The 13,920-nt window shown below is 41.4% G+C and overlaps 1 protein-coding gene across 2 annotated transcripts; it reads right to left on the bottom strand.

Annotated features, from left to right (window-relative positions):
- Positions 1-4,469: 4,469 nt before the first annotated feature.
- LOC130578082 (leukocyte elastase inhibitor-like) lies at positions 4,470-13,272 on the bottom strand. Of its 2 annotated transcripts, none has more exons than XM_057373912.1 (7): positions 12,957-13,272; positions 11,304-11,479; positions 9,103-9,240; positions 8,199-8,316; positions 7,449-7,591; positions 6,577-6,744; positions 4,470-5,858 (listed from the first exon to the last, which is right to left on the bottom strand). In XM_057373912.1, exons 2-7 carry the CDS (start codon positions 11,469-11,471, stop codon positions 5,457-5,459), a joined length of 1,137 nt encoding a protein of 378 aa, XP_057229895.1. In that variant the 5' UTR covers positions 11,472-11,479; positions 12,957-13,272; the 3' UTR covers positions 4,470-5,456. The 2 variants fall into 2 exon arrangements, with proteins under 2 accessions (XP_057229895.1, XP_057229894.1); XM_057373911.1 differs by lacking the exon at positions 12,957-13,272 and adding an exon at positions 12,002-12,581.
- Between the last annotated feature and the right edge of the window lie 648 nt (positions 13,273-13,920).

Raw genomic sequence — 13,920 nt, 5'->3', positions numbered from 1 at the left:
CAGGCWGGTATTTTTTGACAGCAGAGGTATTTAGTGCTGTGCAGGGCTTAGATCTGAGGGATTGCTGCAGCCACACATCTGGAGTTCATTCAGAGCAACATTSGCAATTCAGGAGGTCTGTGGGCTGAGGATGCAGTGCCAAGTCCAGAAGCCAACTTCATTCAGCTTATTGCGCTTAATTTTCAAGACAGATTGCTGACCATTGGCCTTGATCAAAAGTTTTGGATACACAACCTCCAAAACTTTGAGATTTGTGTTGGAGATTAGTTTTGTTGTGAGGCTCCCTTCATATGAAGTTCTGCATGATGTAGGACTCAAGCCAAAGATCATGGTGTAACTGAAATGTTTCAGAAATTGAACCTTTTGCCTAACGGRGTACTGTTAGAGGATTTGAGTCATATTTTTTAAACATTTCTATGTTCTCCTTCCTCAAATATGTATAGCTTTTGAATGCTTTGAGGAAAGTGTTGTTCTAAAGACAAGTATTTCAACAAAGTTAATTGTGTAAATTTGCATACTTTTTAACACAATTCACTTTGTTGTTGTTGTTTGGTTGRAACTTTCTTGTTGCATGAATTAAGGGGGTAATCATATAAGTATTTTTTTCCTGAKGGTTCTCTGAAATGCATTTGGAGGAATAAGGCAAGATGTGGTCTCTTCCAGTGCTGAAGTAAATCTGAGCAGCAMGTGCTCACCTTCAGAGGGCAGCAAAGGTTTTTTCATTCCTCAGCCTCCCAGGGAGGCAAAGAGATGGTGCCCCTCAGGTTGAATCCATCAGACAGTGCTTTCTAATGGGCCCATTATCTAAATATTGGCAGCAAAATGTTAATGTTTCAAAGCCATTGTGCCTCGTGGCTGCTCTCCAAAGTATTATTTACCTTTTCCCTTCCTGCCTCTGGTTACTAGCAGCACTGGAAACAGAGTGGTTGCTTCCTGCTCCCTCTCTGCTGCTGCTGTCTGAGAACTCCATGCTCCATTAAAAAGTCCATCATGAYCAGATGCACTCACAGATGGACTTTTCACCCCGTGCCATCTCACATCCCTCCAAAACAGGCCCAAGGCAAAAACATTTATTTCTTCTCAGGACAATGTGTGCAGTTTCCACACAGGATTGGAAATGCTGCTTTCAGCAAGCAGAAACCAATCTTCTAGTAAGACTGCATCAAAAGCACAAGATGAAGAAATGAAATTAAAAATCAAAAAGCACATTGCTTTGTTTTCTGGCTTTTGACTACCTGGAGTGTACCCTGAGAAGTTCACTGGAGGGCTAAAATRGTTATGAGTTGCATGCTGGTATAGTGGTATATTTATTTACCTTCAGAGTGTAGAGCTTTAAGGAAATGACAAATACTGCAGTGTCACTAGAAAATTTGGGGTGAGATTTGGAGGTAACAGTTACTTCTGCTGTAAGGAATGCCATCAAAATCCACCGTGCCGTGATCTCTTTTTCTCTGCCGTAAGTTGTCCCACTAAGAAATAATGCAGGTCATGAGAAAGGCCAGGCCGTGCCATTCCATGTTGGGGAATTCAATACCTTGAGAAATAAATTGTACTCATCTAAGTTGTTTCTCCCAGTAGTAAAATGCCCATGCCAACGATATGGATAGCCACAACAGAAATACCAATTAAGCAATGCCCCAAATTGCAGRGATTATTTTAGAAAATTACCTAATGAATATTGTTTCCATCATTCAGCTTGTTTGATTCTCACAGATAAAARTTCGGACTATACAGCTGGCAAGGAGTTGTCTGGGCTTTTGTACTARATATTTATGWGAAATCATTGCTTGTATTTTATTTTTCTTGTCCTATTTTCCATGCACAGGGAATTTAAACCCTTAGTTCAACCTCTGGGCTGCAATTTTCCCCCTTTTCTGTGAACATTTTCTCTTGTGTTGAGAGCAAAGCTCTTGGCCAAAATGACTACCGCGCATTTTCCATGAAATTACTTAAAAATACAAGTGTTTATATAAGCTGATTGTTTGAATTCCAGTCTATACTGAAGATGCATTTTCTGGCTGCTGTGATGAATTCATTATCTGAATTGCCTGCAGCCACTCCACATGTTCAGCATGTTTTATAGACAGGCTGCRCTCTCCAGGATTTTGGCTGTGGTTTTTGTCTCTCATTGTTACTAAGTAGTCTGGGATTGTGTAGGACTCCTAATGAATACCTTCTAACAACATGAATTCAGATGGTACAAGATAATGTCACAGAACTAGCAGCTCACTACAGTAAAATAAAAAAAAAAAAAAAAAAAAAACCCAGACCAAAAGGAAGGTTCTGATTTAAATGGTACCTTTTTACCTCAATAGGTGCAGGAGAGCTGGACTGGTCTTATTTCTGTAATAAACAATAAGTCAAAACAAACATTCATCTCTAAGACTTGATCAGCTTTATGTATTTTACGAGGATTTTGATCATATATAGACACATCCAAACATTTCACAGCAAAAGTATGACTAAACATGCTCAGAGTCAACTCATCTGTGTAAGTTTATCTCTAGTATAAAGTGACATAAAACCCAGAGAGAATTGTCCTCCTTACCCACACTGTGCTTCCTAAAATGGACAATATCAACTGCATGAATCACAAAAAGCAGACGGTGGTGGGTGGTGGTGGTTTTTCTGTTTAAATTACCAAAATCAAAGGGCTCTCCTAAGAAATCTACTAGCAGCAGTACAAAGTCTAGATTACTCATCACAGCACATTGAGTAAATGTTTCTCAGAGTTTTGTCTCGTTATTAAACCTGGTCTGTTCAGGAGATGCTAGAATGGTAGGGGGAAATCCAGCTGCTGTAATCCCTATTCCACTGGAAGAAATCCACAAATTGTCTTCTCAAACCAGCAGCCTGTTGCAAATTGGTTTTTGAAGAGGGCACTCAAACACTCAAGGTGTTTAAGAACTTAGCATTTCCCTCCTAGGAAGTTTAACTGCAGTCAGGCTGACTTCTTAATGTTGCATTCCTCAAGGTTAATATAAACCAAATATTTTGTATGAAGTATTTTTTATGCTGTGGGTGTGGATTTATGACTGCTACTTATCTAAGACTAAGGCTAAGCTGATTTTATAYTGAGACTTCTTATGTGACAGACTCATTTTGCATATTGTCTTTAACTCATTAAAATCACATTTTTTACCTTTTTCCTCAGTTAAAGCATCTCGTGCTCAAAACTGCCATGCTTTGAACTCAGTGAGGCCTGTGTTCATTCAGTAGTTCTACAAAGAGAATCCCTCTCAAGAGGTAGTTGAAGCAGCATATAGCATTTTTAGAAATGTGAGTACAGATGGCATGCCATTTTTCTCTGTTGAAGTCAGCCCTTGTCCGTCATTTGGTCTGACAAGAGCATAGGAAAAAAACAAGTAGTGTTAAGGAAAAACATGACCATCTTATCATGGGGCATGAGTTATGGGATGGGGATATTGGCCAGTAGGCTTGCTGGGTTTTTTAAAATGGTYGAATGTGAAGCTGATTTTATTGAGATTTTTATTGCTGAGATTCTGYTCTGTGCATCCTGTCTGTAGGAAACCAGCCTTGTCTCAATATAATAGTTCAGTTATTGAATGCTGATAAAACCACAATAAATGCAGACATCAGTCTCCTCATAAAACTACGCTGGTATGTACAATTACGCAAGGYTTTATTATCTTTCTTCTGATGTCCTGGCAATTGATGCTCTAAAAGCCTTCAGTCATGTATCTTACATGCATTGACTGAGTTTATGCAAATAAAGATAAGGMTGTAATTAAAATAGTTTTTGAGCTTTGCTTTGGCAAATGCTGTCTGTGGCAGCAGCAGCTTTTATTGCTAAAATGCTGAAGACAAGGCCCAGCAACATAGAACTGACACAACATCAGAGTGTACCAAATTTTTGCAKGGGTTTTGTTCCAGTACTTTTGGTTTGCAAGGCATTGGGTTTTTGAAGCACTCAGTGCAGAAGGGATTGCGTTCACATCYGCAGGCTGCAATTCACGCTCTCCTTTGCAAACCCACCTGAGCCTTCGTAACCGGGTTTTGCAGACCAAGAGCTTGTGCCATTTCATAAAACCGTGACTGCCCCTGTTCCCTGYGGGGGCGAGCAGCTTGGTTCACACTTCTAGAGAAAGCTGCTGGTTCATGGCATCATCTCTTCTATTGAGTAATTTGGTCTCCAGTATTTTCACCTACTCTGAACAACTTCAGAACAGCTGGTTGAACCTGCTGYGCCAGTGGTCTTCTTTGGAGCCAGTCTTCAGACTGTTATTTTGGCTCTCTGAAATATTAAATTGCATGCAAAAAAATACGATTTTAAAAAAAGTTTGAGAAAACTGCTTTTATTTGTTGCTTAAAGACAAGGTTAAAATACAGTTTGTAATGATAAAAATTATTGTGCCCCATTTAGAGCTGAGGWTGTACAGGTAAAGTTTACAGTACTCATGATACCAGAAAATAAACTCCAAAAATAACCACAGATCACAGAAGTATGTACATTGGCTCTCAGGAATAAGGCTGTGGTACAGTACCAGAGGTTTGTGAAAAAAGAGGTAGTGGAAGCCAGCTCAGTAAATGCAGAATCCTTGTACATAAAGAGAAACATCAGATATTTCTTGCAGATTACACCCAGTCATCCTCTGGGAAGCTGAAGTGTCTTTTGGGAGTGACACAGGTTCTGGCCAGAAGCTAATGTCATACTGACAGCTTCTGAACTTTCAAAAAGGCACCTAAAACCTCTAATCCCTGAAACATTTTCATCTTTTCAATAACTAAAATAGCACCAGTCCATAAATTTTAAATATCTTTAAACATATCACCTAAAATTGTTACTCATTTTTTTCTCCTTCTCATTCAAAAGGTGTGTTGCAATTTTTCTGACTAATGACTGCAAGGGGTTACTTTTGTTTAAATAGCTTAATCCTTTCTCTATTAATAGATGTCTCTAAACAAATGTTATCTGACCTTCTGTTTCATGACAGAACTGGGTAAACTCAGCTGTTCAAGACATGCTTTTGGTGCCTAGAATGACTCTCTTACAGCACTTTTGTAAAGCAAAATTTTAGGGGAGCAAGAGCTTTGCAAGAACAACCTAGTGCATATGCATAAGGAGTGATTTGATTATTAAAGAGTGACTAGTTATTACAATGGGGGGCTGTTTACACAGAAAAACCTATGTGACAATGCATAAGGATGATCCTATGCTTTAAGAGATATGCATTTCTTCCAAGAGTATTTCTATTTTTACTCCAATTTCAAAAGATTTCTTCTGCCTACAGTCAAAATTTTCCTTGTTTAATTGAAGATTATCTCAGTCTCAAGAAAGAAAAAAAAATTACTCCTTGGTTTCTTAGTGGTTGTTTTAATGGGAAAGGCAGAATCTCAGTCAAATTACTAGGAATTTACAAYAGGAAAATTAATTTATTCAGGAACAAAGCTTTCACTAACAACAGCAGGAACTGCTGCAAATGCTGAGTTTTCTTTTATGGGGAAGCATATCTGCCCAAGAAAAGTATGCTTTGTGTTGGGTTGTGGCGAATAAAGAAAAGGAAAGGATGGTCAGCGTTGAAATCCTCTACTATGGCCATGCAGAGCATGGCAATGCCCGCAGTGGCAGCTGCAGCTTCYGTGCCTTCCTCGTTCACTTCCACAAAAGCCTTGTGGACAACTTCAGAGAGGAAGAGGTCACGTGCTCCTGACATTCCTGACAAGTCTGCCTTGCCACTGTCAAACACATCCAACAAGCCCATAGCAGATAAATCTGATTTAAGGTCATAGCTTTCTTCCAGCTTGAACTTTGGCAAACGCACATGGACATCAGCGGAATACAGGTGCTCTGGACGTGTCCATGCCTGCAGTTTCTCTAAGGTAAGCTGCTTTTCCACCTAGAATTAAAAMGACAGAGATCATTATTTGTCACCAGTGTAGTATTTCAGTAACATTTATGAGGCTTTATTTACAGAACATTATACAGTGATAAAGCAGCTATACAAAAATGAGCATACCCATAACTTTGATAGCTACATAGAAATCAAACAAACACTATTAAAATTAAGTGAAGTCAGTGCAGTTTTTACTTCACAAATTAATGCAGACTTTTGCTTCTTGCTGCAATTTACTAAAGGGAAAAACATGCACTGATAGCAATCCAGTCTTCTTGCTGTTAATCAATTTAAATGGAATTACCTAATTAAAAACAAGTARCAAAAATCATTATCAGAGGGCTCARAGAAGCTGGTCATTTAATGGAAAATAGTTTCACTACTTCATGGTTAAGTAAATAAACACTTTCAAAGCTACTGAAAGATGAGTTTGATCATAAAAAACAAACAAACAAAGCAAGTTAATTCTAACAGTTAACTCTGTTTTCAGTCTCCATCCTGGCTTAGTTCAGCAAGCCAGAGCATACAAGCTACAAAATCAGAATGCGGCTTCTCTTCCTGATGCAGCACATCCATTTATTCTTTATTGCTGAGARTAGAGAGTTGTCCAAAAACACACTTGATAGACATGGTGCTCTGAAAGCATGGGCTCATTAAGGCTTTAGTGGGAAATGGCTGAACTTAAAAACATTTAAAAACAGCATCAGCTTAGATGGGTCACCTTCTGCAGTCCAGTGGAGTCGTCTTCAATGTCATCAGGTAATAGRATGATCATACTGAGTTCTCTTCCGTCATAAGGCAGCTCTAAAACACGGAGCTTCTCTTCGGGGATGTATCCAAAATTAAATTTATTTTTCTGATACATCATTTTCACTGTCTTTCTTTCATTCTGGATCGATTAAAAGCACCAGAAGTAACAGTTAAGGAMATGCTCATTTGAAAARCWGACAGGAAACAAGTAAGTTAAAACTGCATTTTTACAAATACTTTCCCTCCATTATATCAGATGATTATAAAAATGCCTTTGTCAGGCTCCTGACTGCCTATTTARTAACAGTTTCATCTGAAGAAATAATGAATTTGGATTATATTTGGTACTCAGTCCTCACAGAAACTGAAAAAAATTCTTTGAATTGCTATACCTTCATATTGTTCTAGACCCAAAAGTGACCATGTTAACAAAGATCAACTCTGTTTAGCACRAAGCAGAAGACTGCACACAATAATTTGTAAACTGTTAACATAAGCAGAATAGAGAACAAGAAGATRGGGCTTAATCAAAATGTCCTGCCAATTTAATACTGCTTACCTAGAATCACAAACAGACACAGCTCATAACTGCTGGTCGGCAGCAGACAAACTCTACTAAGCCCTAATGCATCAGTGATAACTGTCTCTGATACTATTCCAATAAGTGAGATAACAAATAGCTTGCTGAATACAGAAAAAATAGCAAAATCCATAAAAATTTAAAATATTTATCAATTACTTCATATTTCATAATTATTTTGCCTGCAAGCAAAGCTTCGCTTTAAGACCTATATTATTTGACCCCTCCATTACATATATCCTAGGCAGACACATCTGTATTACCTTATTTAACCGAAATGGTGCATCAGTGGTGTCAGCTTCTTGAAATTTCTCTGCCCAGTTTGCTTTGAAATAAATAGCATTCACCAGTACCAGCTTGGTCATGCTGTTAACTGAGCCATCAGGCAGCAGATCAGGGATTTTGCCTTCAGGGGCAGCAGAAAAGAACAGTCAAGACAAAACCTTGTAGAAGTTGATGGCACATAAAACATGCACAGAGAAACTGATGCCATGGAAATCCTACAAATATAAAACTAATCTGTTCCTGTAATAACATTTATTTCAGTGCCTGTCTCTCCACCATACTTTTTAAGAGTACACACTATTGCTATAACTTTTGATACAGTGATTTGATGAAAATGTAATATTRTTACTTTGAACTGTCACACGTGAATGATCATACTCATCGTACAAGAACTAGAGAACACCCATATTAAGAAATACTGAATTTAGAAATATATATACAATATGGACCAGGACTGACTAAAACAAATTCTCGAACTCATGGGTACAACTMCATGTTTAGGCATCTCTCCTGCACTCATAGCCTGAACACAAAAACAAAATCGAAAATTCTCGGGACTTATGGAATTGTTTAAATACCTTGCTTGSATAATTTCAGGCTCTGTCTATGCAWCAAATGAACAGCCCAGGGCAGAATTAAACTGTCATAAAGACAGCAGAGAATAAGGTCCATTYCTGCTCCCAGGATATGAAACACCATCAGTGTTTAATGCAAAAAAAGTAGTTTACCTTCAGTTTTATCCTCAACCCACTGGTTAATTTCTTTCCTGGCTTTATCATAAGCCTGAAGAAAATCAACTGTAGCCAAATCAGYTCCATATAATTTCCGTGTATTAGTCAGGAAATCCTAGATTTTGGAATGATAAGAACAGCTTTCAGTGCATGCAGATAAGAAAACATCTAATGAACAGGTAGRTAAGGTGCACTCAGATCGTCACCTGCCCTGAGGTGGGGCTCTAACACTGTATTGCCTGAGGGCAATCTGAGGTTGGCAGGTTTTTTCCCCACTCTTAGAGGCCTCATAGTACACCAGCCATGTCTGCAGCTGGTGAGGTGCGTACTGCAGGGGTTGCAATATTTGCCTATTGTTCTCTTGAAACAGGCTCAGCTAGGATAAAACAAAACTCCCCAAAATAGCTGAAGACAGACAAAACTATCAACCTAGGTGCACACTGGTGAAGAGGCATGTTGTTAAAACGTATTGCATATTCTGCCTCCCCAATAAATAAAATGTGTTTTCAAAACCATTTCAGTAATGTGGTMCTACTCCGATGAAACTCCTGAAAAGCTGATTGCAACAGGAACAGCACTGGCTGCAACTTGAAAAGCTGGCTGCAACAGAGTGGAATGTCATGATAGCTATGATAGGCTGTAATTTAAGAACATAGATGAAGAATTCTTCTCTTGAGCCCAAAAACATCAGAAGTGGACAAGMAAAGAAAAGGGTTTGCTGTATGAGATGCATAGATGCCCACAGCTATGGAAATGCACATGGCAAGTATGTAATACCTTTGTCAACTGCCCAGTAATGTTTAGAAACATTCCTGGAAATAGTTCTACATCATAAATACCCAAACAGCTGCATTTCCTGCCCAGGTCCCACCACACGCCATCCTGGTGTGCCCCACTGTACCGGCAGAAAGCTGTAGGACTGCTCTCCRAAGAGCCGACTGGCGAGCCGCAACAGATAGGGAGCATCGCTTCTGTTTATATCCGTCATCAGAGCCTGGAATCYTGAATGCACATTTTCAACTTTGTCAACGTGAAGTGTCTGCAATGAAAGAAGGGAACCAGCTGCTGTTAATACTGTCTTAAAAGAACATACTGTGTCTCTGTAGRGTAGCTCTGATGCAGCAGGGTAGGATCCAGGAGGCAGGCTGAGAGAAGAGAAATGAAAATGCTGGAAGCTGCTTAGAGACTTCTGTAAACCTCRAAGAACAAATCAAACTGTCCCTTGGTGCTACACGCCTGTGTCAGCCACTTGTGTTGTGCTCCTGGTTTACACAGAGTCACAGCTGAAGCTCTTGGTCACAGCCCCAAGTGCTGTCTCCATTTCTGTGGGCCCCTCAAACTCATTCCCAGGTGAGGAATTAAAGAGAGAGATTATGTCATGGAGGCTCTTGCTTTTTGGTTTCCCCTTTGGCCCAAGAGAAACTTGCTTTTCACAATATACGATCACCACTGGCACAAGTGACCTACACAGAAAACTGAGAGCAACATTTTTTATAGTGTTATGAAAATACAAGTCTTTATATATAAAAAAATATATATATGCACTTAATACATATATACTTTATACATATATATATAGTATATATATATATATATATATATATATATACTTTCTATATATATATATATACACTTTTTTTATATATATAAAGAAATATGTATTAAAATGTAAGTATTAGATTAAAAATCAAATGCATTACTGCAATTTCTCTTTACCACTACTTCCTTTTCCAGTGGCAAGCTGGCTGGCCAAGGCTTATAGATATGACAGCAGAAGCTGTCAGACCTAATGGACAGGGAAGGCTAGACCAAAGCCGAGACATTCTCATTCCAACTTAAACCATGCATTTTCCAGCAGGGAAGACTGCCATGAAGCAGTCACTGGATCCAAGGGCAAGCCTTCCCTTTCTCTCATTGTGTTTTTGGTCAGGCCTTGCTCACCAGCTCTGCAATCTGTGCTGTACAGATGAATGGCTGTGCAGGAACATCAYGAAGGAAACCTTACAAAAGAATTATGAGCCCAGAAACAAATTCCTGTGTGCTTGCAAAAGGCTCTCGACAGTTACTAATTGCTGTCTCCYTAATTAGCACTGTGTTCATAAGTGAAGTGTTAGGGTACAGGAGCCTGCCCTGTTGAGGGTGACTGTGTTGAAACACATTTATTTCCCCCCCAGGTTCCTTTTGCATGATTCCTACTGTCAGTAGGTTTATCCTAGGTGGGGCTGTCAGTCTGATTACATGAAATATGTTCAAAGTCTGTTTGAACAAGCAGTGGGAAAGTCATTTTATTGAGTAAGCACAGCAACACTCAATAGTATAAAACAGTTCCTCCTAAAGTCCAGAATACAAAGGTGAAATTATTCATAGGCAAGTACATGATGATGACTGCAATGAGGACACTCATACGCCCTTTCACAGGCATTAGCCTAACGAGGGTGCAAAAATAACACTGACTGAGTCCCTTCCATGACAGGTTTCAGGCGAAACTGGCACACTCCTATGCGCACCATTTTTTTCAATTTATAAAGAAGTTTTTTAAACTATCCTGCCTAACCTAAGGCCATGGTAAGGATAACCATGCAGGCTTAGCTCCTTCAAAATCTGGRATTGCCTGGGTCTTAGTAAGAGATTCATACTTACATCACCGTGTATCATCGTTGTTGCTAAACTTTAGATACAAAGCTACAGATTGCTACTGCTTTTTTTACAACACACAATTGTTGATGATGAGCATACCATTGGTGATCTTATGGTATAAAGCAATAGTTTGTCAAAATATCTCATGAAGACTCATACAGCTTTGCTGCTGGAAATTACAACCAATGTAAATGGAGGCTGACTATTGCAATTAGTTTCCTCCTTCAAGAATTAACAAGTGAAATTAAATGAGCAACAAGGGCCATAAAAAACATAGACAGAGGACTCTGGATAGGCAGTGGGTAGCTAACGGCAGAGTCTGAGAAAGATTCAGTGTGCATGACAGAAATCTTGTCCTGAGCACATAAAAATACCCTCATCTCATTTTCCCTCCTCTAAAACACAACCATTTTAAATATAAATAAACATAAATAAAAAATTAATTACTTTTTTTATTTTACTAACCTTTAACATCTGGGCTTCTGTATTACCTTTGGCCCCCAAAACAACCATGGCCAGAGCAGCAGAGACACTGACAGGAGAAAAGAAGACATTTCCTGTTGGGTTGGCCTCACTAAACCTTCTGAGCAGATCAAGTGCAAATCTGCTGTTGGCATTAGGCAGGTTCTCCATGGTTATAGCTGAAAAATAAAACAGTTGATAAGGACCCTGGGAAACATTCTTCAAACACCTTGTCTAACCTTGTGTGACTCACACAGTAAAGACTGGATTAAACTGGAATGCAGCTGCTTACAGAAACTGCAAGGATATCACTGTCAGTGCACCTTTTTCTCTAAAGAAAAAAAAAAACACTAATTTTGAAAAGGGAGGGGAATTCTTTCTGCTTAAATTGTATATTCCAACCTTATCATACTAACTTTAAAGGCACTATTTTTAAAAACTTCTTCCCTGCAGATCTGAAATTGGAAGCGTATGTGCTGCTAGGACAGCAAAAGTCCCTCAGCTTCATAGACCCCACACATGCCAGGGTTCTCCCTCCTGCAACATTCCCTCTGCTCATCCACCCTCATTCACACAAAGGACATTGTGGGACATTGCTCAGGGACATTCAGACGCCTCTCAGCCACCTGCCCATCTTCCTGGCACAAACTCCATGTCCCTGAAAGRTGTCAGCCCCGCCAAAGGCCTCGGTGCACGCTGACCTTCCTCAGCGGAGAGCACCGCCGTGTCCCGCCTGCGCTGCCCAGAGCGAGTGAGCCGTGGCCCTCCGCACCCAGGAGCACCGGGGCTGGGCGGCCTCGGAGGCGCGGGCGGGGAGCCCGGGCTTGTGGCAGCTGCAGGTGACCAGCCACCGATCGGCGAAGACACGAGCAAAGCGCAGAGCAGACAAAGCTTCAGGGCTGACACTGAGCAGCGATGCATTTTGGGGAGATGCTCAGCAGCAGGCCCTTGGAGCTGGCTGAAAGGCGCAAGGGCTGGGTCAGGCACMAAGCCCCACCCCAGGGCCGGTGGCAGCACCGCTGGATGCTGTGCCAACCTTCCYGCTCGCCCAGCTCAGATTCCGGCTGCTCCGTGCTTGCTTGCAGCCGGACTCGCGGTTTGTTTTTTTCTCCACTGCGTGGAGGAGTTTACAGCAAAATTTGGGTATTTCCTGCACAATCTTTCTGCAGGATTTGCACAATATCACCATCAGCTTCCTCTGTGCCAGACAAATAAACAACCAGCAGCTTTCCGACGTCCTTATCGAGCTCTAGTTTAAAGAAAGCCCACCATCATCCCTAAAAATACTCAAACCCAACCCCCAAGAAGGCGTACTTTCACTTTCGTTTGTCCACATCTCCGCACTGCGCAAGCYCTTCACTCAACCCAGCTGTCTGACAGTCCCCATCCCCGGCAGCCCGAGAACCGCCCCTCGCAGACCCCGCCGCTGAGGGGAAGAGGAAAAGGTTCCCCTTCTCATCCCCTTACCGTCCCTTTCCCTTAGGATGCGCCGGGGGCACGGACGGGAACAGCCCCGCGGAGCCCCAGCCACTGAGTGGAAAAGGAAAAAGTTCCCCTTCTCGTCCCCTTACCGCCCCTTTCCCGTAGGATGCGCCGAGGGCAGGGGCGGGGACAGCCCCCAGCCCCAGTACAGCCCAGAGCCGCTTGGCCGCCTACCTGGGGGGCAGCGCGGAGCGGAGAGGAGCGGGATGGGATGGATCGGAATGAACCGAGCTGAGCAGTGACACCGCGGTGACACTCGCGGGGACCCCGCCAGGCCCGGGGGCGGGACGAGGGCGGGGCGGCAGGTGTTACCCCGCTGCCGCTCCCTTCCCCATGTCCGCTGTTTCCCTGCGGTAAGAAGAGCGAGCTTCAGGAAAGGGATTAACCAACAACCCCCACCTTGCGCTAGCGGTAAGAGATCGACGTGTTTCAGACCAGCGGGGCGAGCGCGCCTCGACTGCCCACGGAGGCTTCTCTCTGCCTTCCCATGCTGCGTCTCGATTTACACTCATCTTTTAGGTCACAGTTATCAGTTATCTTAGGTTTTTTTGGTTTTGTTTTTGTGGGTTTTTTTCTTTGTTTGTTCTTTTTTTCTTTGCCTTTTTTTTTTTTTTTTTTTTTTTTTAAGGAAAGTAACTGCATGGAGAGCCTTTTTTGGTTTATTGGGATCTTCGTCCTCCATCAGCCATCAGTCTAGCCCCTAGGACACCCCCCTCCCATACTGCCCACTTTGGATTCAGGTGCRTAGCACAAGCCCTTTAACTGGAGTGTATGATGACATGAGTCCTGTTGACAAAAGTGCTTGGTCTCAAATGTCTCCCCTTAAATAATGCTTTTATTTGCTTCACCTGAGATAGCTGAGTTACTCTGCACTGAATAAAGGATAGGCCCATCTAGMACCTTTAGGATAACATCTACCAGACCTTCATTCGAAGCTGTGTGCAAAACCAGGAAGAAACAYTGCAGTCCTGCCCAGAAAAAGAATTTTAGCTAGAGACCCCCTTGCTATAAATAATTTCAAGGCCAACCACTAATGCATCGTAACCATCTTGGGTCCCCTAACCAGAAAAATCTTGTGTTTAGTGATGAATTCCAAACAAGCTACATAGAAGCGGGCAGTACAAGAAATAATTGAGGT

The sequence above is a fragment of the Malurus melanocephalus genome, unplaced genomic scaffold, assembly GCF_030028575.1.
Source record: "Malurus melanocephalus ecotype Western Australia unplaced genomic scaffold, MMel_1.1 scaffold_209, whole genome shotgun sequence".
NCBI lineage: Eukaryota > Metazoa > Chordata > Aves > Passeriformes > Maluridae > Malurus > Malurus melanocephalus.
The sequence above is the reverse complement of the archived record's forward strand: the minus strand, read 5'-3'. Positions and strand labels throughout refer to the sequence as shown.